At 37.2% G+C, this 27,925-nt stretch overlaps 2 protein-coding genes across 2 annotated transcripts; both read left to right on the top strand.

Annotated features, from left to right (window-relative positions):
- Positions 1-133: 133 nt before the first annotated feature.
- Positions 134-15,331, top strand: LOC308635376 (olfactory receptor 1J21-like; the record flags this gene model as incomplete). Its single annotated transcript, XM_081269729.1, has 2 exons — positions 134-498; positions 14,758-15,331. The coding sequence occupies 2 exons, from the start codon at positions 134-136 to the stop codon at positions 15,329-15,331; spliced, it is 939 nt and encodes a 312-aa protein (XP_081125855.1).
- A 10,945-nt stretch (positions 15,332-26,276) lies between these two features.
- On the top strand, positions 26,277-27,268 carry LOC308641981 (olfactory receptor 1J21-like; the record flags this gene model as incomplete). The annotated part of the gene is made up of 1 exon (XM_081280566.1): positions 26,277-27,268. The coding sequence occupies exon 1, from the start codon at positions 26,330-26,332 to the stop codon at positions 27,266-27,268; it is 939 nt and encodes a 312-aa protein (XP_081136692.1). The 5' UTR covers positions 26,277-26,329.
- Between the last annotated feature and the right edge of the window lie 657 nt (positions 27,269-27,925).

Raw genomic sequence — 27,925 nt, 5'->3', positions numbered from 1 at the left:
AGAGATTCAGGTTAAAATGCACTTACTGACTAATTCAAAGTCATGATTTTGTTGTATAGTATTTCCAATGGCTTCTCATTCTTTCACATTTCTATCTCTTGTTTTGTCTACAGAAAAAGGTAACAAGAAGAGCATGAGGAGGGATAATCAGAGCAGTGTGTCCAAGTTCCTCCTCCTGGGGCTCCCCATCCAGCCAGAGCAGCAAGGCATGTACTACGCCCTGTTCCTGGGCATGTACCTGACCACGGTGCTGGGGAACCTGCTCATCATCCTGCTCATCAGGCTGGACTCTCGCCTGCACACCCCCATGTACTTCTTCCTCAGCCACTTGGCCCTCACTGACATCTCTTTCTCCTCAGTCACGGCTCCAAAGATGCTCATGAACATGCTGACACACACTCAATCCATCTCCTATGCTGGGTGCATTTCCCAGGAATTTTGTTTTGTTTTGTTTGCAGATCTTGACAACTTCCTTCTGACCTCAATGGCCTATGACAGGTATGTGGCCATCTGTCACCCATTGCATTATCCCAGAATCATGAGTCAGAACCTCTGCTTTCTGTTAGTAATTGTGTCTTGGGTCTTATCCTTTGCCAATGCTCTTTTGCAAACTCTACTTCTAGCCCGTCTTTCTTTCCTTAAAGACAGCACTCTCCACCACTTCTTCTGTGACCTCTCTGCCTTAGTGAAGCTGTCCAGCTCAGACACCACCATCAACCAGCTGGTTATCCTCTCTGTAGGATCATTGGTTATTGCTGTGCCATTTATCTGCATTCTGGTCTCTTATGGACACATTGGGGCCACCATTCTGAGAAGACCCTCCATCAAGGGCATCTGCAAAGCCTTGTCCACATGTGGCTCCCACCTCTCTGTGGTTTCTCTGTACTATGGAGCCATTATTGGACTCTACCTTTTCCCTTCATCCAATAGCACTAAAGACAAAGATGTCATTGTGTCTGTGTTGTACACTCTGGTCATACCCATGTTGAATCCCTTCATCTACAGTCTGAGGAATCGGGATATGAAAGGAGCTCTGAGAAACATCCTCAGGAGAGGACCATTTTCAGCATAGTGGGAATTGTCTTTTTTATTAATAGGACATGAGACTTCAATACCATGCATGCTTTATTTTCTCTCTGAATTGCTGTTTGTGAGTCTTGATGTGGCACTCTCTCTTTTCAGCATTTATTTCATCTTGGATACAGTTTCTCTCCCTGTTTAATTGTCTTATTGATCATGAAAATCATCGGAAAGTTTACAACAAACAACTTGCACATTTTACCTTTTTCTTATAGACATTTAAATTTTTATGCATTCATCATTTTTTAAAAAAATTGGATAGTCTGTAACCATAGATATTCAAAGAATTTTTTTTACTTTCTCAAGATAACAAAAATATATCTTTTGATGGGTTCATGATTTTATTTTTGTAATTTTGTAATAAATGTCAAATTTATTTTTCTGAGTAAACTTAGTTAGAAACCTGGTTTTAATTTTGGTTTTTATTCATTTTTATTTATTTATATTTATTTTTAGGGCAAACATAAAATGTTACATATATACATATGTGTGGACACCATGTGACATTTCCTTTTATGTGTAGAAGTGCATAATGTCGAAATAAAGTATATAGATTTCTTCAAGTACACATGCCTTCTTTCTGTCCTATTGTTCTAAATAGTTTCTTCTAGTTTTTTTTGGAAATATATGTCATTTTATAACCTGTAGCTATATTTAGTAACCTGTAGTTACTCTGATGTGAAATAGAGCTCAAGAATTTATTTCTTCTATATAACTATAACTTGGAATCCATTATCCAACATTTTCACCCCATCTGCCTTATTCTCCCAAGTGTTTTCTACTGTCCTATTCATTGTCTTATTCTGGGTTTCGTTGTGCTAGATGATGATAACTAGCCATACAACTTTTTCTTTCTAACTGAGAGGGCCTGGACACAAATTGAAATGAGTTGGATTCTTATAAAAGGCCAGGACAATGATCTGGATGGAATAGACCCATGTCCCCAGCAATGAACAAAAACTTGATTGGAGCTGTCCAGATTCATTGAAGGTGAACTGGATATACGATAGAGCAATCAGAGGTTTTTAAAGGTCCACATGGTGGTGATGCGATTTGTGTCCATTCTTATGGTTCAGTCTCTCTGGTTGTGGACTAGAGGATGGCTAGGCAGGATGCAGGAACTCTAGGAAACCTGAAATGAGTTCAAGCAGATCATTATTTCAGTTTAATCCAACTATATTTTACTTTAAAATGTAAAAAGATACCTCCCTGGCCAAATACATAAATGTAGTATCCTATGTTTCCATATGAAACGGTAAGGTTTTGTCATTAGTTCTTGAGAAACTGTCTCTGCTCAAGGTAAAGGAGATTAACTTCTTTCTATAAATTTATTATGGTGATAGATGCTAATTCTAATGTTTAAATGAAGGAGGAAATTCAAATTTAAGAGGGATGTTGTCACTAGCCAAGTGCTGCTATGCTAACAAATATTCAGTGGGAGTGGAATTTAAACTACTGTGTGTGTGCAAGGTCAAATCCTGAAACCTATAAGTCACTTGAATGTTTTTCAAACATAAGCAATTTTTTAACCCATGTTACTAGAAATATTTTTTAAAAATATGGAAATCATAAGAAAAAAATAATGTATATGGTACATAGTTCAAGTAAATGTGTACATGTACAATGTTGTCTTACCCCTGTATATGTGAGTGTGTTCGCATGTGTATCCAGGTTTTCTAGCCCTTCTTATTGCAAAGGCTCTCCTACTCCACTGTTATGTTTTGGCACGTTTGTTGAAACTCAGTTGACTGTAGGCACATTGGTTTATACCTGAGTTCTGTTTCATTGGTGTATGTGTCTGTTTTTATGCCAACACTACATTGGTTTACATTACTATTGCTCTCTATATAGTATGTCTTGAAATGAGCTATTGTGATGCCTTCAGATTTGTTTTTTTCAAGATTATATATTTTGTCTTCATTGTCTGAGGTCCTATCTTCCAAGTGGTCTACTCTGTTGATGATGCTTTCGTTTGAGCTTTTAATTTAGTTTATTATTTCTTTCATTTCAAGGATTTCTGTTGTTTTTTTTTTTTAGCACCTCTATTTCCCTATTGAGGTGATCTTTTGCTTTCTGTATTTGTTTATGTAGCTCCTTGTCGAAGTGATCTTTCATTGCCTATAATTGCTCTTTTATATCTTCCTTGAGTTCACAGAACATTTTAACCAGGTACATCCTGAACTCCTTCTCTGTCATTTCTTCTGCTGTGGCTGCTAATGATTCTAAGGATGTGGTGTCTTCATTTGTTGGGGGCATTTCCTTCCCTTGTCTTTTCATGTTGCTCCTGTGTCTTCCTTTCCAGCTCTGTGGGTCTGGGGTGTTATTGTTTTTACCCTATAGGTTTATAGTGCTCTTGTAGGGTTCCAAGACCTCTACTTTGTGGGGAAGGGCAATGTTAACAGATCCCAATACCAATAATATACCACCTATGAGCAATTTGTTGGTATTAAGACGTTTATAGTTTAGTCTCAATGTACAGAAATGTTGGATTCAATTATTATCTAAAATATAATCAGTAGTTTTGTAAAAAGGTTTACAGTTTCTGGTGGTGGACAATGAACTGGGGGGTGGGGCATAGGATGATATGCTGAGGAGGTAGGATGTGAGGGTATAGAGTTAATATATCTTAGGAAGTGTGAAGGAGAAATCTAGTGAAGAGGGTTAGCAGCAAGAGAATAGACAGGAAGTAATTTAGGGTAGGCAAGTAGGTGGGATGACAGTAGAGTACAGAAAACAAACACACATATGTATTTAGAAAAATACAGATGTTAAAATAGTAAAATTTGGAGGGGGAAAGAAAAATGAAAGAATAAAAAGGAAAAGAAATAAAGGCATGTACAACTCTATATTATATTATTCAGATGACTCAGTCCTCAAAGTCCTATTTCGTGCAAAGTTCCCCGTTTCACATATGTTGGGGGTGTGAGGGCCGGAGGATGGAGGGGTAGAAGAGAAAACCAACAAACCAACAAACCAACCAACAAACAAAAATCTTGAAGGAAGAAGCCAGGGTTGTAGCTAGCTTTAGAGATCCCTATCTTTCCTGCTTCTCTTCTCATCCAATAGTTGGAGTCTTCTGTTGTAAGCTGGTGTCTCTGCCCTCAGGATGGCGGAGGTAACCAGGGTGGGAAGACTGGTCCTGGTGCAGGGTGCCTGAATGTGGGGAGTGGCACCTGCCAGTCCCTCCGGGAGACTGCACCTCACGGGTCTCTTTTGGGGACTGCTCATACGGCTTGAGCACCCGGTACTAGCTCCTGTCTTGCCTGGAGATTTCCCAGGTCCTGGTCTCTCCCCCTCCCCCAGCAGTTCCCAATTGAGGAAACTCTCACCCTGGGGCTCAGGTAGCCAGCTCCTTGGTCGCACTGCACACCTGTGTTGGGCAGCTACTCTGTTGGGTTACGCCGCTGGAGATCTGATCTGGGAACTGACCCCACCTAATGTGGGGTCTGCTTTCAGGGCCAGGTGTCTGGTGAGGTGGGTGGAGCGATGGCATTGTGCTGTGGGTAGGTAGCAGCTGGGTGACCTGCGTGGGAGCAGAGCGAGGTCTTGGCGATCTGGAGATGTGTTGATCGGTGATTCTGCTGAGAGCTCCCCGAGCCTTGCATGGACTGGAACTTCGGGCTTTGGGCCTGCTCCAACGCCCCCGGGGTCCTACTGGAACGCTGAGGCCCAGAACCCTGCTCGGGGTCACAGCGCTGGTGATTTCTGCAGAGAGCAGCTGGACAGGGGTCCCCTAACACTCCCAGAGATGGAGGATTCCCACTAGGTGAGGTCTGCAGGAGGGTGGTGCAGGGCCCGAGGCTGCTCACTGCCTTCCCACCGCCATGTTCTCTCCCAGCACAGATTTGTTTTTTTGTTTTTGTTTTTTCCCTTAAGGATGCTTGGGCTATTCAGGCTCTTTTGTACTTCCACATAAACTTTAGGTTTCTTTTTTCTAGTTCTGTGAGGAATGCCAGTGGTATTTTGCTGGAGACGGCACTGAATCTTTAGATTGCTATGTAAAGTATGGACATTGTTTGAATCCACTCTTCCTATCCATAAACATGGGAGATGTTTCTACCTTTTAGTGTCTTCTTAACTTTCTTTCTTCAGTGTTCTAAAATTATCATTGTGGCGCTCTTTTACTTCCTTAGTTAAGTTTATTCCTTGGCGTTTTATAGTATTTTTTTGTGACTATTGTGAATGGGATCACTAATATTTTTATCACTACATCCATTATTGGTACATAGAATAGCTGTTAATTTTTTATCCTGCTATTTTACTGAATTATCAGTTTTAATAGTCTTTTGGAAGAGTCTTCTGACTTTCTATGTACAGAATCACATCATCTTCAAATAGAATTTGCATGCCTTTTAGTCATTTCTCTTTCCTAATTGCTTTGACAATTAGTAGTGAGTGTGGCAAAAGAGTGAGTGTGGACACTTTCATCCTGTTCCTGATCTTAGAGGAAATGTTTTCAGCATTTCTTCATTCACTATGTTGCTAGCTAAGCTGTGTCTTACGTAGGCTTTATTATGTTGAGATATGATCCTTCTATACCCGTCATAACAAGGTCTCATCATGAATTGGTCTTGAATTTTATGACATGGTTACTCTGCATCTGTTGAGATGATCATATGATTTTTATCTTTCTTTCTATCTATGTGTTACTGTTTTTGTTTTGTGTTTGTTGAACCATCCTTCAGTCATGCAATAAAACCAGTTTGATCATGTTTTATGATATTTTTGATGTGAACATAACAATATTCAATCTCTTTGTAATTTGTTGAGGATTTTTGCATGTATGTTCATTAGGTATATTCATTTATAGTTTTTTTTTAATTTTGTTGTACCTTTTTTCAGGATTTGGTAACAGAGTAATGCTTGCCTGAGTTTAAACTTTTAATTCTATGGACTGTTTTGAGAAACACTGGTATTAGTTCTTCAAAAGTTTGGTAAAATTCTGCAGTGAAGACTTTTGTCCTTGGATTTTCACTTTGGAAAGTACTAGGAAATGAGATTGATCAAATTGTGTAATGTGCATGTGCAAATATGGCAAAATAAATCCCACTATTATGTATAATTGTGATGTACCAAAGAAAAATTTAAACTTATTGATTTGATCTCATTAAGTATTATTGATCTATTTAGGTTGTTATATCCTCTTGATTCAATTTTGGTAGGTCACATATATCCAGAAATCTGTCAAGTTCTTCTAGATTTTTGTTTTTTAGCATACAATGTTTTCAAAAATCTTTAATCATCCTTTGAGTTTCTTTGTTATTAGTTTCAATGTCTCCTTTTTCACCTCTATTTTTGTTTATTTGGGTCTTCTTTCAATTTTTTTGTGGGTCTAGTTAAGGTTTGTCAATTTTTTTTTTGTACAGGGATTGAACCCAAGGATGCTTAACCACTGAGCCAAATACTTAGCCCTTTTAATTTTTTATTTCGAAACAAGGTGTAGCTAAGTTGCTTAGGGCCTTGCTAAATTGCTAAGGCAGGCTTTGAACTTGTGATCCTCCTGTCTCAGCCTCCTGAGCACTGGGATTACAGGTATGGTCACAACTCCTGGCAAGTTTTGCAATTTTATCTTTTCAAAGACCCAACTCTTTGTTTCATTGACCCATTGTATATTTTTCCTTTTGCTCTGATCTTTATTATTTATTTCCTAGCAATAATTCTGGATTTGATTTCTTTTTCTAAATTTCCTGAGATGCATCATTGTATCACTTATTCAAAATCCTCTTTTTTCTTGATGTAGGCACTCATTGTTTTAAACTTTTTTCTTAGTACTGCTTTGTTTGTGTCTTACATGTTTTTGTATATTCTGTTTCAATTTTCATTTGCTTAGGAATTTTAAATTTTCATCTGACTTCCTCAGTGACCCACTGTTTATTCAGAAGTGTGTTGTTCAGTATCCATGTATTTTCCCAAATCTAAATTTTCTGTTGTGGTTGATTTCTAATGGGACATGGTTGGGGCTTTTATTCTTGATTATTTCAGTGGTCGTGCCTGACAGGGATCAAGCAGAGACAGATGGTGACTGTAGCCAGGCGGAATTCCTCCCAGCTGAGGTAGCTGCAGGAGCAGGGAAGAGAAGAACACATTAGTACCAGGCAGTTTCTCTCTAGACCTTTTTAGCCACAGGTGGGATGTGCTCAAGACTGACCCAGGAGGCCCCTGGGGACTGGAGATCAGTGAAACCACACAGTTCTTTCTCTGCCTTGTCAGTGGTACCATGTGACTTCCTGAGAGCAGGGTGTCGAGAACTATGTGTGCCATTGCCTTCACTGCTGGCACCCACATGAAATCCCATGTCATGGACCATGCTCCTTGTCTCCGAGGGTAGGCTCCTAATCCTCTGGTTCTTATGGGTTTCGCCCTCTGTCCAAACCTATGACCCAAAAACTGCTCTCTAGAATGCAGTACTCTCAGTGGGTTTGTGTCATCGTTACTCTACAGAATTAAATTTTCTTCATCTCATAGCTACCCAGTGAGCCAGGGCAGTGGATATCTGTGGGGTCTCAGAAATGGGAACATGCAAGGGTTTCTGACCCCTGGAGCAGTCCAAATTTAGACAGTAAGTTTCTTTCCGAGATGGTTCCTGGCTATAGCACCCTGGTAGTTTTCTGGGTACCCCAGGTTTTTTTTTTCATCTACAAAAGTATTTTTTTTTTGTTGTTTTCCTTACTATGCTGCTGTCATAAGTATCTGGATTTTCAAGGTTTCCACTTTTTTCCAGTTGATTGTGGGTATTCTAGCAAGACGATGTACCTCAATAAGCAGCTGTATATTTATTGCTTTGGCTCTTATTTGTGGAAGAGCAGGTACGGGTTGGGTACCTCTATTCAGTCATCCTCCCAAATTTATTATTTTTTGATACTAGAGATTTAGCCTAGGGGCACTTTACAACTGAATTACTTGCCCAGCCTTTTTTATTTTATTTTATCTTTATTTTGAGCAGGGTCTCACTAAGTTACTGATGTTGGCCTTGAAATTGCAACAATCTTTCTATTAACCTCTAAATTGCTGAGATTATAAGTGTGCATCACCATATTCAGCCTAACTTTATTTTTGATAAACAAAACCTAGAACAAACTAGAAACAATCTAACTATGTATCAACTGGGGAAGGATAATGGATTATCGTATGTTCCTTCTGTGGAATAATATAGAATAACACAGAAAAAAATGAATCTCTGATATTTAAAATATAGACTTACTTTCACAACGTTGAGTGAAAACCATTATGTATACAGATTAACAAATGAAAGATTCTATTAGATGAAGTTGAAAAATGTGCAAAGTTAATCAGTGATGATGGATATTAGGAGACCATTTACCCTTGGGAAGGCACGGACTGTGAGAAAAAGAAAGCTTTCTGTGATGTTGGAAATTATCTATACTTGTCCTGAGTGGTCATTTCATTAGTGTAATATATTAGTCAGGTTCTTCCTAGGCGAAAGAGCCAATAGGATATGTATACCTATGGTCATAAAAGGGGATATATTAGAATGATTTACATTATCAAAAGCCAGACAGTGCCACAATGGCCGTTTGCATGCTGCAGAACTGGAGGAACCAGTAGTTGCTTAGTTCAAGTAGCTGGAGCCTTGAGGAACGCATGTTGAAGCCCCAGTTTGAGACTGAAAGCCTGGGAACTCCCTAGAGCATTGCTGCTCAGGGCCCATGTCTGAAGAGTGAAGGAGCCAGATCATGATGTCAGGTGATGCTGACAGCAGCAATCAAGGCACCCACTCAAGAAGAATCAAGCTTGCATACACCTCAGCTTCCTCCTTCCTCCACTTTTTGTTCCATCTGGGCCCCACGCCTATTGGACAATGCCACCCATGTTCAGGGAAGGTCCTTGGTTTGCTGTTCTACATGCCAATCATCTCTAGAAACACCTTCATAGACACTCCCAGAAGTCTTAATTCTGGGTGTTTTACTCATTTTTTTTTTAATTATTTTATTGTTGGTTGTTCAAAACATTACATAGTTCTTATTATACCATATTTCACAGATTGATTCAAGTGGGTTATGAACTCCCATTTTTACCCCGTACACAGATTGCTGTGTCACATCAGTTACATTTCCATTGATTTACAAATTGCCTTTCTAGTGACTGATGTATTCTGCTGTCTATCCCATTCTCCATTGTCCCCTCACCCCTCCACCATTTGACCCAGCTATTCCCCTCCTCGGTCTATTCCCTAAAGACCTAACAAGAGCATGCTACAGGGACACTGCTATATCGATGTTCATAGCAGCAAGATTGTGGAACCAACCTAGAAGCCCTTCAATAGATGAATGGATTAAAAAAATGTGGCATTTATACACAATGGAGTATTACTCTGCAATAAGAAATGACAAAATCATAGAATTTGGAGGGAAATGGATGGCATTAGAGCAGATTATGCTAAGTGAAGCTAGCCAATCCTTAAAAAACAAATGTCAAATGTCTTCTTTGATATAAGGGGAGTAACCAAGGACAGGGTAGAGACGAAGAGCTGGAGAAGAAGTGAGAGTCAATTTTTTTTTTACCACAGTGATTAAAAGATCTGACAAAAACGATTTTAGAGGGATGGGGATGTGGCTCAAGCGGTTGCGCGCTCCCCTGGCATGCGTGCGGCCTGGGTTTGATCCTCAGCACCACATACCAACAAAGATGTTGTGTCCGCCGAAAACTAAAAAATAAATATTAAAAAATTCTCTCTCTCTCTCTCTCTCTCTCTCTCTCTCTCTCTCTCTTTAAAAAAAAGAATTGGAAAGTTAAAATTTATGTGTTAAAAAAGTATGTGATACCTCAATGAATATTGTCAAGAAATGAAAGTCTTATTCCTTACTTTAGAGGAGATGCTTTCATTTTGTTTTCTCCATTCAGTATGATGTTGGCTTTGAGGCTGTTAAATATAGCCTTTATAATGTTGATGTCAGTTCCTTCTATTCTTAGTTTCTCTAGCATTTTTAACATGAATGGATGCTGGTTTTTTATCAAAGCCTTTTTCTACATTTATTAAGACAATCATATGATTCTTGTCCAGATTCTCAGGCTATCCAAAGATCTTGAATATGTTAGAGGTTAAATTTCACCTTTATTAAAATATCATATCACTAAATATGATGAAAAATTCTATTTTATGATGTGACTTTTTTGGCAAATGTATTACATGGAGGATTATTAATTAATTGCACATTTCTTGACAATCATGATTCTTGTCCATCTTTAATTCTATTTATGTGATGAATTATATTTGGTGATTTACATATGAACCAACCTTGCATTCCTTAGATGAAACCCACATGATTGTGGGGTACTATGTAATAAAAAATTTTCAGGATTCAGAAGAATGAGAGAAGCTTGATGTAGAAGAGGATACAGATGAAGTTCTTCCAGAAAATGATATCTGGTACCTGAGAAAGTAGTAATGACATTTGTTAATACAATGAGATCCTTTTTTCTATACTGTTAATCAAATAAGAAATATAGCAGTCATAGATTTACTTTTTACCCTTACACATGTAAGGAAAGAGGGAGGTGCAATGATGTCTTTGGTTTGAGAAGGAAATGTTGTCAATCCTTTGCTTCTAGGAAAACAGGTGGGTTGGTTGGATCTTTATCACCATGGAGACAGACGGTCAACCGTGATCTTTGGGAGCCACCCCAGAGCTACTTTAGCATCTGTACTGGCCTTGAGCCAAGAAGATTTTGGACTTGCATTGCAGCTGTTTTGTGGTTCCTTCCGCTCTGCACAATGGCCATGATCTCTGTCTTTGCTCAGCTAGGAAGTTTGCTCTCCTGTAGCTCAGGAGTTGGGCTTGGACAGCCTACCTCCTGTCTTATATGGTGAAGAACATTCTATGGATAACCTTTGTTTCAAGTTTTCCCATATGTAATAAAGCAAACGTAGCCTCTCACTCCCTCCTTTTTCCAGTGGGGAAGCTTGACCCCTAAAGTGGTAGGGACATCCACCCCCACTTTCCAAAATTACATCCGTATGTGTCCTGTGGTCTTTTCCTCACCTTCTTTTTTTCTTAGCTTTATTTCTCCACCAGCTTTCTCCTCGCAGAGGAACTCTGTTTCCATCACCCATGCGGGATGTGGGTGGGAATGATCTAAAGGCTGAGAAGCCATTCCTGAGGTCTAAATATCTTATGGGAATCCTTCACTCAAATGCCAGTTTCAATTAGAGGTTTGATATACTATAAGAAGAACAATATAATATTTATAAAATTTATAAAACCATAATATTTATAAAACTCACATATCTTCACACCTTGAATAATGACCATGTGATATTAATTTTTCACCAGACATTGAGGAAATGGAGTTGTTGATGTATGGAGTGAATTTGGAATCAATTCTGTAAGGAGCTTAGTGGAAAGCTGATAGTGAATGGTTATTTTGTGGTATCATGAGAATCTTGTACCAATGGAATATTGACACTATAGCTTTTTGACACAAGAGATTTGTAGAGACTGTATTCCATTTCCCAGGATCTAGTGGTGACTGTATTTTCCCCTCTTTTCATGGGAGAATTAAGGGGATAGTTGTAAAATAACATGGGATTCAGAACCAACACACTTGGATTGTCACACTCAACCTCCACCCTGTTTTTTGATGACCTCTGATTCACACTTACCCCAAAGCAAACTGAGAAGGCTTTTTGATTCATCAGGTTCCTAATTTTAGTTGCTCTGTGGTTATTGTCATTGTTTTTAAGGGAAGAGGGTGAATTCTCTTAGGCAAACTTCAATAGGGAGTTCTTCTCCCAAGGGAAGCAAAGGAAATGTCTCTAATTTGGAGCTGGGGATGGAGGCATTGCCTCTAGGATCTCTCCATGGTTTGTAAAATTATTACACTAATTGTGAACAAGTGTTTATCTATATATCTACATTGTTTCACTCTGAAGGGATGACTCTTCTGACCATTGCTGTGGAACTTTGAGCCTTTGGAGACTCTTCTTATTTCACTGCATTTCATGTCTTTTAATGGGAAATGGAAGAATGTTCCCATAGCTAGTACCTGAAGGTAACTGTGCTCATGATCTAATGACCAGTCAGAGGAGGGGTAGAATTGGCAGTTAGTGGTATGATTAAGTGTGTGTGTGTGTATGTGTGTGTGTGTGTGTGTGTGTGTGTGTGTGTGTGTGAGATAAAGCAGTCAGGGCCTATAGTCTTTATGAGAAAAGTTTGGTTATGTTAATGGCCAGAGAACTTATTTGACCTCTGTTTCTTTTTTTTTCTTTTTAGTTGTATATAACCCCAGAATATACTCTGACATTGTCACTAAGTTATGGAACTCAACCCACTCCAATTCAATCCCCGGAACTCCCCCTAACTCCCTGCTCCTCTCCTTCCACTCCACCAATCTCTGTTCAGGAGATTGAACAGAGGAGGAGCCCATGGTGCCACGTTCATGCATGCACCCACGAAAATTCAGTTAGATGGATTACACTGTCTTCCCTTTTCCTGTACCCTTTCCCTCCCCCTTAATCCTCTTCATCTACTGTACTAATCTTTCTTCTATTTTGACGACATGGATGTGTTTGTAGGTGCGTGTATGCATCCACGTTCATGGAGTGCAGCTGGTTCCTAGACTCCACCTCTCCTCACACACCTCCTTGTGGAGTAATTTACCTTTAACTAAGTGTATATCCAAATTTTGAGAAGATAAGGTAGAATCAAGTTTCCATGTAGAAGAGTGAATCTCTAAATGATCTTATATTTCATTTTTGAGAGTATATTTGTAAAAACGTTTCTCCTTTGGTGTACCTTCAACCTCACTAGGTCTTTTGGGAAGTTCCTTGAAATTTTATACCAAATCCCTGTAATTTTACTCATATCCTCTGCCACAATCCAGGTTTTATTTTGTATCCAACTGCTACCATAACCTCCTATTCAGATTCCTGCTGACTCTATGGCCGTGTTGTAATCTGATCTCTAAGCAGCAGATAGACAGCTACTTAATTTTTTTCTTTGCTTTTCTTCAATCTGAGTTTAAGTGAGCTATTTATCTGAGAATAGAATTGAAACAATCTATTTTAGCAGAAAAGATCTTATAACTGTTCTGAATAGTTCCTCACGCCATAACTTTTTCAGGATGACCATAATCTTGACCACAATCCTTTCTTGGTTCATCAAGGTCTCTTGCCCTGCCATTTACAAATACATAATTGGAAGTGCCTATTTTTATATCTGTCACGTGACTTTTCTTCTATTAAGAACTCCTTTTAAAGACCACATAGGAATCAACTTCCTCATCTGCTTGGCCTCTTGTAATTCAATGTCTTTCAATGTCATGACTCTACATTTCCTCCACTTTTATTTTTAGGAAATTATCCTATAGATATATAGGCTAATTGTCAAAATCTCATATATACATATGTAATTCATATCAGTATTTTTAGAAATAGCAAAAATATTAGAAATAACCTACATGCCCAACCAACAGCTAATTGTGATTTTCATTGCGATAAACTAATAGGTACTAACCTGTTAATTAGTCACATAACTTAATGTATTATTAATATCAGGTAACAATAGCATATTAACAAAACTTTTAACTTACTTTGCTCAAGAATGTAGAAACCTTAAAGAGTTTCAATAAAGTTGAGAGAATTGGTACATTAATGCAAACTTTAGTTAACCCCCAAATGGGTGATGAGTCCAATCTTGAAACATCTCTCCAGCTCTCAAAGACAAAAGATGCTCAGAGTGATTGAGTCTTTATATGATACAGATTCTAATTTCAATAGCTCATCCTGCTCTCTTTTCCTATTATGTTATGATTGTTCCAATGGAAGGTGTAAAACAAACTGACTTGAAGGAGAAAGAGAAATGAATGATTAGTAAAGTAGAAGAAATGTTACATTTATGACAAGAAAAGTAAAATTAAGAATCTTTGATACAAGAAGTTAGGAATGAAATAAAGGAAGAGGTTTTATTTTCTTATTCTAGACAGACATTTAAAAAGAACTTCTTCATTGGCAGATCCTAGTTGTGACTGGAAAAGTTAAATATTTTCTGAGTACTTAAATAGCAATGATCTGCTTTGAGCTCAGGGAACGAATGTGACTGGGAAGTGGAAATTTGGATCAAAATTGTTGAGTGTGAAAGAATTTTCTTAAAGGCAGACCTGATGGATTGGTTACAAGGATTGTCAACAGACATTTAATGTTATTGGCATAGATTCTTGCCCTGGATGACCTTCATGGACTTGCTACAGATGATATGTCCACCAACTCCACAGTTCCTGATATCTTGTAGATCCAAAGCAGCCAACTGGATTCTCTTCAATTGATTGGATCCCTGAAATTAAAGCATTAGCTAACTTGTGTTTAAGAGGAATGGAGAATTTAAGAGAGGCCAACAAACCATTAGTGTTTATCTACAAATTTTCTATTAACTAGTTACTGACCTGGCCTTGCAACTAACCCTAATCTCACATTTCCATCTCACATTTCATCATCCTGCTCATCAGGCTGGACTCTCGCCTGCACACCCCCATGTACTTCTTCCTCAGCCACTTGGCCCTCACTGACATCTCTTTCTCCTCAGTCACGGCTCCAAAGATGCTCATGAACATGCTGACGCACACTCAATCCATCTCCTATGCTGGGTGCATTTGTCAGGACTTTTTTTTCTTATTGTTTGGGGGTCTCGATAGCTTCCTTCTGACCTCCATGGCCTATGACAGATATGTGGCCATCTGCCACCCCCTGCACTACACCACCATCATGAATGACAGCCTCATTTTCCTGCTAGTCATTGTGTCCTGGGTTTTATCCTTTGCCAGTGCCTTTGTGCACACTCTACTCCTAGCCCGTCTTTCATTCTGTGGAGACAACACTCTCCACCACTTCTTCTGTGACCTCTCTGCCTTACTTAAGCTGTCCAGCTCAGACACCACTGTCAATGAGCTGGTCATCCCCACTCTAGGAACAGTGGTCATTACCCTGCCATTTATATGCATTTTGGTCTCTTATGGCCACATTGGGGCCACCATCCTGAGAAGACCCTCCATCAAGGGCATCTGCAAAGCCTTCTCCACATGTGGCTCTCACCTCTCTGTGGTTTCTCTGTACTATGGAGCCATTATTGCACTCTATATTGTCCCCTCATCCAATAGCACTAATGACAAGGATGTCATTGTGTCTGTGTTGTACACTCTGGTCACCCCCATGCTGAATCCTTTCATCTACAGTCTGAGGAATCGAGATATTAAAGGAGCTCTCAGAAACATCCTGAGGAGAGGACCATTTGTAGCATGATGGAAATTGTCTTTCTTATTAACTAAATATGACATGTTTCATTTCTAAATTCCTCACATACATTCTTTCCACTCGGAATTGCTGTTTCTTTATAAATCTTGATGTGGCAGTCTTTATTCCACCATGTTTCACTTTGGATGTAGTTTTTGTCTTGTTTTGATTGTCTGTAGATCTTCATGCACTACTACTTTTCTCTAATTTTTTCCAGTTCATAATGTATTCTTTCCCTAGGAACATTTAAAATTTTTATGTGGTCACAGGTTTTGTGTCTGTTCTCCCTTTTGACAGTTTATAGGCTTTGATAGACTTTTGTAGCAAAGCTTTTCCTTTTCCTTTCTTATGATAAATATATTTTCTGGTAGGTTCATGGTCTCATTTTTGTCTCTAATTTTGTGTTACATTTGGAATTTACTTTTGCTAGTAAGTTTAATGAGAAATGTAGTTAAATCTTTGTTTATAATTTCTTATTCACTTTTTAAATTTACATATAAAATTTTGGTATGTATTCATGGTATGCCATAGGTGCTTGATACATGTGTACATTGTGTATTATCCAAATGATGGTAAGCACATTTCTTTCCTTGAACACTTTTCATATTCTTTGTGGTCAAACATTCAAAAGTCTATTTTCTAGCTTTCTTGAAGTATATACAATATTATCATTAACTCTAGTCAACCTGTGCAATCCATCAGTCCAGGTTATTCTTCCAATGTATCAATGAAGTAGCTATTGACCAAACCTTCCTCATTTCTCCTTTCCTTTGTTCTCCCCAACTGCTTGTATTTCCTCAACCATTGCCCAAATTATTTTTAATTTTGTTATTAGAGTGACTATATCTAGGCCCATGATATTTTTTTTCTCAAAGAGTGTGGCCCTTGTTACAGATTGAAATGAGACAGTTTTCTGTAAAAGGTCAGCACAATGGTCCAGATTGAATGGTACAAGACTCAAGTGGTGAACAGTGGTGAACTTGATCATTCCTCTGCCTACATTCTAGCAGGGTCACATGGGGGTAAGGCAAGCATTGAGAGTGGAGATTATTACAAGGCCTTCCAGGAGATGCTGTGATTATGGGAAATTTGTCTTTTCCATTAAGGGTGTTCAACCTCTTTGGGATGGGTTGGAGAGAATGACTAAGCAGGGTGTCAGGAAGTCAGGCCACCTGAATTGAGTTCAAGTAGAAATTCAGCACAGTTTAATCCACTCATATTTTATTTTAAAATGAAGAAAGATACTTTCTTGACCAACTCATAAATCTAGTGTTTTGTGTTTCCATCTGAAATAGTAAAGTTTTGTCTTTAGCCCTTAAGAAACTGCTTATGCTAAAGGCCAATGTAATTAGCTTCATTGCTGTAAATTGGTAACTGTGAGAGATGTTTCCATATTCCTTTAACTCTAGTATTTGATATAAAGGAGGGAATTCATATTTCAGGGACATTTAGTAACTATCCAAGTATTATTAAGCTACTTCTATTTAGATGAATTGTATTCGTATTATGTGTGAATCAAATCCTGAGACATAAGACACTTGAATATTTTTAACTTGAGTGATATTTTACTGGAAATTTTACTTTAATATTTATAAAACATTGATATAACAGATGAAAATATTCAGTTTAAATATATAAATGCATACATAATATATTTTACATAAAAATGTGCATGGGTCTTGATATGTGACATGATAACATTGTAAATAATTTATAGAAATATTCATTTTAAAAGCTGTAAGTTTAAATAAAAAAACTAAATACTGTTGAAGCTCCTTCAGTAATCCTTCATCAATGATATTTTCTTTCTTCTTGAGGGTAGCCAGTATCTTCACTCTTTTCAGTATATGCTTGGGTTTCTTTAGAGTTTTAATACTTCTACAGTGATCCATAAATTTTGCCTGATTTAGAACTGCATATTTATTCTCTGACATTTTGCCTATGTTGTTTTCTGTTGTCCGTGTGAAATTCATCTATATGTTTTCATCTTCCACTCTATACTGCTTTATTTTGTACATTTGTTCTTTTTAGGTATACATGACAGCAGCATGTATTTTGACATATTCTACGTACATGGAGTATAACTTAGTCTAATTAGATCACCTGTACTGTTTTAATGTTTTTTTTCATTTACAACATTGGCTATTTTGAAAAATGCTATTACCTACATTCTTATGTGTGCATCCAGTGTGTGTATCAAAGTGATTCTGTAAATTGTACACACTGAAGAATTACTGGATTTTAGGGCAACGATCACTGCTAAACTCTTGTACAGAATAGTTGCACTGAGAAGCCATTCTGAAAAGAAACATAAAGCATATGATTTCTAATAATTTCTAATATCCTAGAAAATGCAGGGCTGGAGTTTTAGCTTATTGGTAAAGCACTTGCCTAGAAGGCGTGAGGCACTGGGTTTGAGTCCTGTGAGTGTAACACACCCACCTGACCTAATTAATACTGTGTTTGGAATCCAAGATAGGTGTCATCAGGAGTCACAACAGCAAAACACCTGATGGTACCTGATGTGATAATGATCAACAAGACCCAGTTATTACAGCATGTGAAAACTCCCCTTCCCTAATAGAATTTTCTTCTGGAATTTACTAGTGAATCTTATACTTTACACTATGTTTTAACAAAAATATCTAAATTTTGAAAAATAAAGTAATCCTTTGCCCTATGTACATAATGATATTACACCATAGGTTTTTAAAAAATTTCACCTGTTATTTTTAGTTATATGTGACAGTAGAATCCATTTTGACATATTATACAAACATAGATTATATTTTATTTAAAATAGGATTTTAGTTTTGGGGATGTACATAATGTTGAGATTCACTGTGGTGTATTCATATATGTGTGTAGGAAAGTTATGTCAGATTCATCCCATTGTCTTTCCTATTCCTATCCCCCTCCCTTCCATTTATTCCCCTTTGTCTAATCCACTGAACTTCTATTGCACCCCCACCTTGCTGTGTGTAAGCATCCACATATCAGAGAGAACATTCAGGCTTTGATTTCCTGGGACTGGCTTACTTCACTTAGCATGATAGCCTCCAGATCCATCCACGTACAGGCAAAAGTTATAAAGTCATTCTTTTTTTATGCCTGAGTAATATTTCCTTGTGTATATATACCACAGTTTCTTTATTCATTCATCTGTTGTAGGGCACTTAGTTTGGTTCCATAGCTTAGCTATTGTGAATTGAGCTGCTATAAACATTGATGTGGCTGCATCACTGTAGTATGCTGATTTTAACTCCTTTGGACTGAGGAGTGGGATTTCTAGGTAAAATGGTGGTTCCATTACAAGTTCTTTGAGGAATCTTCATACTTTTTTCCAGAGTAGTTTCACCAATTTACAGTTCCACCAACAATGTGTGAGTGTATGCTTTTACCTACATCCTTGCCATATTTTTTGTTTTTGTTTTTTTGTTTGTTATAATTAGTTATACATGATGGTAAAATACATTTGACACATCATACATAATGGAATATAACTTCTCATTCATCTGGTTGAATATGATTTACCAACATTTATTGTTATTTATATTCTTGATAATTGCCATTCTGACTAGAGTGAGATAAAACTCTCATTGTGGTTTTATGTGGAGTTGTTAATTTTTAATGTAGTATGAGGTAGAAATTCATTTAAATATTTTCTCCTTTTAATAATAAAGTATTTCAATTTAATTTTTAATAATGCATCCTTTCTCCACTTCTCTTCAATACCAACTATAACATTACGTTTTTTTCTAGATGTATAAACTGCTTTACATGTGGGTATACATCTATATCACTCATATGCCATACTTATGTTTTTTTAACTGGCTCATTTATAAATCTGCTTTTGATATGCATCATTATTTTATTTGCCAAAACTACATTTTATGAAAAGTTTCAATATGTGGGATGACAACTAGCGTTGAATAATGTATACCTTATGATTCAGCATATCCATTTCTGGGTATACAAACCATGAAAACTAAGTGCTTATGCTTGATGAATTTCCTATCTGAGAATGTTTTTAAAAGCACTGGTTATGGATAAATATAACTGCATAAATATTTATGATTATATGTGTGATAAATACATATATGCAATAAAAACCCCTTAATAGTCTAACTAACTGACAGTTCAGCTTGTTTGCTATCACAGCATGGTCCCATCTGCTCTTTTTTATAGAAATATTTTAAATGTGTAACATACAACATTATTAATTAGAAACTTCATTACTCATAGACAAAAATATAGACATAGCAACATTGTTTTAACTGTAAGCTTGGGAATGCTAATCAGATTTTTGCCTCTATAATTATGGAATAATATCAAATAATGAGAGTGAACTCTTTTTCTCCTCCTCCTCCTCCTCCTTCTCCTCCTCTTTCTCCTCATTGGAATTGAATTCATGGATGCTTAATCTCAGAGCCACATCTCCAGCACTTTTTATTTTGAGACAGGGTCTCACTAAGTTGCTGGGGTGTTGCTAAATTGCTAAGGCTGATTTTGAATTTGCCATCCTCCTGCCTCATCTTCTCAAGTGGCTGGGATTGCAGGTGTGAGCCACTGTGCCAGGTTGGAGTGAACTCTTGATATGTACAATGACATTGCATAACATTTCATCCTCCAGAGGCAGAGTGCACATTTGTCTTCAAAACAGTGGAATATTCTCCAGGAAAGACTGACCCCAAACAAGTCTTAAGAAGTAAAAATAAATTAATAAATAACTAAAAAATAAGAGAACGAAAGCAAAAGAGAGTAGCATGTATCTTCCTTGCACATAGTGGAATAAAGCTAGAAATCAGGAACAAGAGGAACTTTGGGAATGAAACAAAGACCTGGAGATTATACAACAATCTTTTGAATGATCAAAAGATAGTCATGAAGAAATCAAGAGAAGTGAAGAAATGTATTGTCATATGAAAATGAAAACTGAACCCATCAACACCTGTGAGATGTAGCAAAAGTGGAAAGATTAGATAAATAAGTGCTTATATAAAAATAGAAAAATTTCAAATAAATAACCTAGTAATGAAATTCAAGAAACTAGAGGAGCAAGAACAACCAAACCCCAAATTAGAAGGAAGGGAGTTACAAAGATCAGAGATGGAATAAACAACACAGAGACCAAAAATACCAAAGGCCAACAAAATCAGAAATTTTGTTTCTGAGGAGTTTAACAAAATTAACAGAACATTGGCAAGTCTAAGCAGGACAAATAGAAAAAATAACCCAAATAGATAAAATCAGAGATGAACAAGAATACAGTACAACTAATACCACAAAAACACAAAGGATCACTAGTGACTATTGAAAATAATTGTAGTGAGCACAATGGAAAACCTAGAAGAAATAGACCAATTTATGGATATTCATAACCTACCCAAATTAAACTATAAGTGTATAAAAATTAACAGATCAAAAATAAGTAATAAAGTTGAATCAATAACTTAAAATGTCTTAACAAAGAAAAGCCCTGGATGAGATGGCTTCACTGATGAATTTTACCAACCTTTCAAAGAAGATCTAACAACAGTTTCTCAAATCCTCCAATGAATTGAAAGGTAGGGAACCTTCCAGACTCCTTCTCTAACTCCAGTATCAGCCCAGCACCTAAATCAGCAAATGACAAAACAAAAAAAGAAAAACACAAACCAATATCTATATGAACAATAGGTTGTACATAACTGCAAAATTTCTCAAAAAGTGATAGCAAATCAAATAAAAGACACAGACACACAAAGACTCACATAGAGAACTGTGGACATAGTTCAGTGGTGGAGCATGTGTTTATCACGCATGAGTCTGGGGGGTGAGTCTCCAGCACCTCCAAAGAAACAAACACCATCATGATCAAGTGCAACTTCTAATCAGGAATCCAAGGATGATTTTTTTTAATGGCTTAACAATCACAATTTGTAAAAATAATACAACACATCTACAGAGTGAGGATTAAAAACCATATGTTCATGCCAATAGATACAGAAAAATCATTCAATAAAACTAGCATCCCTTCATGATAAAAACTAAAAAAAATTAGATATAGAAGAAATATATATCAGCACAACTGGGCTATGTATGACAAACGCAGCCTTAATAAGTGAGAATGGGGAAATGCTTTTTCTCTAAGATCAGAAGGAAGACAAGGCTGTCCACTTTCATTACTATTAAATATAATGTTTGGAATCTTAGAGCTTTTAGGCAAGAAAAAGAAATAGAGGCTACCAAAATCAGAAAGGAGGAGATCAAATTATTCCTGTTTGCAGACAACATGAATTTATATATATCTTCTAAAGATTCAGGAAAAAAAACAACCAAACTTTTAGACCTGATAAACACATTCAGGAAGATTGTAGGATTATAAAAATCAGTAACTATATTAGATGTCAATAACAAAATTACTGAAAGAAAAACCAGAAGAGACATTTCATTCACAATATCCCCATCAAGATACCAATGAGATGCTTCACAGAACTGGAAAAAATTGTCCTAAAATTCATTTTGAAGGTTAAAATACCCAGTAAAGCCAAAGAAATACTGAGAAATAAGAGTAAAGCTGGAGGCATCACAATTATACTACACAGATATAATAAAAAATTAGGCATGATATTGGTATCAAAACAGACATGAAGATCAATGGAAAAGAATAGAAGACACAAAGAAATTCACATAGATATAGAAATGTGATCCTTCAAAATTGTGCCAAAAACATACACTGGAGAAAAGACAACCTTTTAAACAAATGGGATACTAGATACATAGGCTTGTGGTTTCAGAGATTCAGTCCGTGGTGGCCAACTCCATAGCTCTTGGCTGGAGGTAAGGTAGAACACATGGCAGAAGGGCACGCTGGAGGAAGATTGCCCATTTCATGGTATCTAGGAAGCAGAGAGGGAGAAGGGGAGATAGAGGAAGTCCAGCCACACCTTAGCTGCCTAGATTTACCACTCATTAATCCATTCAAATTATTAATTTATTAAATGGATTAATCCACTGATTTGACAATAGCTCTCATATTCTAATCAATTCTTTGGGGGAACAGCTCATATCCAGACCATAACAACAGCTGATAGTATGTAGGTGTGTTTTTGTGGTAATTCATCAATTTTTGCACTTCAGGCATACTCATTTACATCTGTGAGTATTACACAGCCATTAAAAATACTTATTTTTAAGAAAGCAAACAAAAAAGCAAGTTTGGTTTATAACATTTAAAAAAAACAATTAATCACAATAAATAGTCACACATCTTGACCTTGAATAATGAGCACATGATATTCATTTTCTACCAGGCATTGTGGAAATATATGGGATAAATTTTGTAATGGTTTAGTGGAAGGCACACATTTTTAAATGGTTATTTTATGGTATTGTGTGAATCCTACACTGATAGAATGTTGACTCCACAGCTTTGGGCAAGAGGCAGATTTATAGAAACTATGTTCTCTTCTCTAGGACTGATGAAATATAATTTATCTCTCTCTTTGGTCATAGAGTAAAGATATTAGAGTGTTTCTGGTGTTTTTGAAATAATCGGATTGAGAAATGCGACATTAGTTAACAAGCTCAACCTCAACGTCCCATTATTCCAAACTCAGAATGAACTTTTCTGAAGGTGAACTGGTAAGGCAGTAACATTTGTGAACCTCCAAGTTCCTAATTGCAGCCTCTGTTTATTATCATTATTCCTCCAAGGGTGAATTCTTTTATTCCTGATTCAACAAGTAATTCTATCCCCAAGGGAGAAAGGAAATAAAGCAATTATATCCTGTTTGTTCCTAATTTGGAGATGAAGTGGAGGTTGTCTCCTAGGACTTCTGTATGGTTTTCAAAATTAACTCAGACCACTGTTCAGATGCTGTAAAAAAATATATAGCCATATACTGTCTTTTTTGGTTTTGAACTGATAGCTCTTATGCCTATTAGGGTGGATCTTTGAGCCCCTTAGAGACCCTCACCTGTTTTCACTGTATTCTATGTCTTCTAGAGAGAAACTGAAGAACCTTCACATGGTATGTAGCTTAAGGTATCCATGCTTATAATCTAAGGGGCCATATTACAGCATGAGTAGAATCTATGTGAAAATGTATAATTGCATATGTTTGGGGTGTGTGTGTTTGTATGTGTCCAGCATGTGCTACTGATCTTTAGACTCTACCCCTCCTCACATAAGAGGATGACAGACAGCTCCATGTAGAGTAATTCATCTTGAATATCTATCTAAATTTTGAGAAAATAGGGCAAAACCAAATCTCTATGCAGAATACTTTCTATCTGATCCGGTATCTAATTTTTAAAAAACCAGTGAAGAAATATACTTCCTTTGTCTTATCATTAGCTACTTTTAGGTCTTGCTGGGTTTTCTTCCAAATTGTATTCCAAGTCTCTGTAATTTTATTTATCTCTGCTGCCATGATTTATGTGTTATTTTGTACTCAAAGTGCTGCAATATATTCCTGCCCTCATTTTTGCCATACTACAATATGATCTCCACTCAGAGGATTATATGCTATTTAAATTTCTTAGTCAATTATTTGCTGAAACTTTTTCTTCGGTATACTATTGTCCTGAAAATAAAATTGAAACTTTCCATTGTGTCAGAAGAGGCCTTCTATAGTCTGCCTCCTCAACAATTCACCAAACCATATCCGTCCCATGCTGCCCATGTTCTTGAATTTTCTCCTTTCCTCAAATGCCTCAGCCATGACCTCTCCAAACACTTCACTAAAGTGCCCATTTTTAAGATCTTATGTCAGTTTCTTCTATTAAGAGCATCTTTTAAAGAATATGTAAAAATAGACATCCTCCTCACTGTACATTCCTATAACTTGACCATTCACCCAAATCATGACTCTTCTATTTCTATGAATTCATCCTGAAGATACATATGTCATCATATAAAATGACTTATAAATAACATTATTGATTGAAACGTTGTTGGAAATAGGATTAGAAACAACCTAAATGTCCTGCAGACAGATAATTGTCATTTTCATTGTGATGAACTGATTATTAGTCACATGGCAATGAGGAAGATAACTGAATGTATAATTCACTTCAAGCAATAGGTCTATGGAGACTATTTTTACTATAGTAAGGTTACAAGTATTGGTATTTTAAAGATAATTTGAATCACATTGGGGAAATGGGTACCTTAATGTATACGTCAGTTGACCCCTGAATGAGTGATGAGTCACAGAGTGAGTCACCTCTGCTGCTCTCAAATACAAAGTCCTTAGGATTAAGTCAGTCTATGTCAAGAATATGGGTTGTAACTTTTGGTAGACACATCATCCTGTTCTCTTTACCTATTATTCTGTGATTGTTCACGTGGATAAATCTAGGACCCACTGTCTCAAGATAGAAAAATGGAGGAATGATCAGCACAGCATAAAAATGTTAGAAATATAACAAGAAAAATATCAGTGAAGATTCAGTGGTGTACAAACTGGGTTAGAAAAAAAAGTGGTGAAAAGGTTTTATTTGTTGATGCTAGATAGATATTCACAGAGATTTTCTTTGCTGTTCTGATGACTTGAATAAGAATTATCTGGTTCACTCATACGTGGCTGCTGGGACTGAATATTGGTGCAACCATATACTGTCTTTTTTGGTTTTGAACTGATAGCTCTTATGCCTATTAGGGTGGATCTTTGAGCCCCTTAGAGACCCTCACCTGTTTTCACTGTATTCTATGGAAAGCACTGTGGAGATTCCTTAGAAAACTTGGCATGAAACCACCATTTGACCCAGCTATCCCACTCCTCTGTTTATACCCAAAGGACTTAAAATCAGCAGAGTACAGTGATGCAGCCACATCAGTGTTTATAGCAGCTCGATTCACAATAGCTAAATTGTGGAACCAACCTAGCTGCCCTTCAATAGATGAATGGATAAAGAAACTGTGGAATATATACACAATGGAATATTACTCAGCATTAAAGAAGAATGAAATTATGGGATTTTCTGGTAAATTAATGGAGTTATAGAATATCATGCTAAGTGAAATAAGCCAATCCCCAAAAAACCAAAGGCCAAATGTTTTCTCTGATATGTGGATGCTGATCCATAATGGGGGTGGGGTAAGGGAAGAATGGAGGAACTCTGGATTGGGCAGAGGGGAGTGAGGGAAAGGGAAAGGACATTGGGGTGGAAAAGATGATGGGGTGGAAAAGATGTGTGTGTATGATTGCATGAATGGTGTGACTCTACATCGTATACAACCAGAGAAAATTCAAAGTTGTTCTCTGTTTGTGTACAATGAGTCAAAATGCATTGTGCTGTCAGGTGTAACTAATTAGGACAAATAATAAGAAAAAAGATCTACTTTGAGATGAGGAAATACAGGATGTAGGATTTGGAAGGGAGTATACATTTTTTTTCCACACTCAAGAAAATTTGCTATAAAAAGACTGATGAAAGATTGAACATGTTGAGTGAATTGTTGAATGAAAGAAAATTTTTTAATGGAAAAACTTATGGATGTATTTAAGGTCACTAAATAGTTTATGACATTGACATAGATTGCTTCCCTTAATGCTCAACATCAGCCCATGTGGTTCTCTTATCTTGATCTAACTCATGGAAATATAGCATTAGTCTAGTGTTTCTTAGGCCTGAGGAAGGCAAGAGAGGCCATCAGATTAGACATTTCCCAGTGGTCTCCATTGACTGGTCACTCACCTGGCCTAGAACATAATTTCATAAACTCGTATTTCCATGATAAACTCATGGACTACTCTTGTTTGAAGCATATGTGATCTGATAAAAATATTTCATGTTTTCTCCAAATGATATTGTGTTGGCTCCTGAGGGACAAAAATGTCCTTTGTCCTGACCATCGATAGCTCACTGGTATGGAAGAAAAACCTGAGATATTTGAATTAAAATGCATATACTGATTAGTCCAAAGCCATGTTTTTATTGTGTAGTAGTCACAATAACTTCTCATTCTTTCCCATTTCCATCTCTTTTTCGTCTCCAGCAAAAGAGAACTTGAAGAGCATGAGGAGGGACAATCAGAGCAGCATATCTGAGTTCCTCCTCTTGGGGCTCCCCATCCAGCCAGAGCAGCAAGGCATGTACTACGCCCTGTTCCTGGGCATGTACCTGACCACGGTGCTGGGGAACCTGCTCATCATCCTGCTCATCAGGCTGGACTCTCGCCTGCACACCCCCATGTACTTCTTCCTCAGCCACTTGGCCCTCACTGACATCTCTTTCTCCTCAGTCACGGCCCCAAAGATGCTCATGAACATGCTGACACACACTCAATCCATCTCCTATGCTGGGTGCATTTCCCAGGTATATTTTTTCTTGTCATTTGGGGGTCTTGACAGCTTCCTTCTGACCTCCATGGCCTATGACAGATACGTGGCCATCTGCCACCCACTCCACTACACCACCATGATGAGTCAGAATCTCTGTTTGCAGCTAGTTATTATGTCTTGGATTTTATCCTCCACCAATTCCCTTGTACACACCCTCCTTCTAGCCCGTCTCTCTTTCCTGAAAGAAAACATCCTGCACCACTTCTTCTGTGACCTCTCCGCCTTACTCAAGCTGTCCAGCTCTGACACCTCTATCAATGAGCTGGTTATTTTCATTATAGGATCGATGGTCATAACTGTGCCATTCATATGCATTCTGGTCTCTTACGGCCACATTGGGGCCACCATCCTGAGAAGACCCTCAATCAAGGGGATCTACAAAGCCTTGTCCACGTGTGGCTCCCACCTCTCTGTGGTTTCTCTATACTATGGAACAATTATTGGGCTATATTATCTGCCCTCATCCAATAATGGTGAGGACCTGGATGTCATTGTGTCTGTGTTATATGTTCTGGTCACCCCCATGCTGAATCCCTTTATCTATAGTCTGAGGAATCAGGATATGAAAGGAGCTTTGAGAAACATCCTAAGTAGAGGAACATTTTCAGTATGATAGAGTTTTTTTTCTATTATGGATATTAGACCTTCTCAATCCCTCACATGTATCACTTTCTCTCTGAATTGCTGTTTCTTGGTGAATCGTGATAGGGGAGTCTTTATTCAATCTTGCTTCAATTTTAATTTGGTTTTTGGCTCTGTTTAATTTTCAGATGGATCTAATAGTCTCCGGAAAGGTTTTTCACAGACATGTCTGTACATTTTTGCATTTCACTTAGTATCTTTGTCTTACCAACACTGGAATTTTTATGTGGTCATAGCCATTACTCTTCTTTTAAAAATTGGATGGTTTTCTTTTTGTAGCAAAGCGTTTTTCCTCACACATGATAACACATTTAATTTAAAATTAATTTTTTTGTGTAAATTGTATGTATTTATTTTATATTTACAACCGACACATAAAGTTGTACATATTTATAGGTACTCTCCTGTTTCTTTACTTGTACACATATTATTTTCTTATGTATATTGCCTCAAATGAAGGTATGCATATCTATGACTCATCATTTCTACTGCTTTCAAAAAGCTTTGAGTAGATAAAACAAAGCAGATTTCAGGGTGGAAAAATTATTCTGTATGATGTTGTAACAGTGGGTACATGTCACTATGCACTAGTCTGAAACAAACAAAAGGGCAAAGTAATCACAACTGT

The sequence above is a fragment of the Spermophilus citellus genome (assembly GCF_964194105.1).
Source record: "Spermophilus citellus genome assembly, chromosome: 2".
In the NCBI taxonomy this organism is placed as follows: domain Eukaryota; kingdom Metazoa; phylum Chordata; class Mammalia; order Rodentia; family Sciuridae; genus Spermophilus; species Spermophilus citellus.
This window is presented reverse-complemented; position numbering and strand designations above follow the sequence as displayed.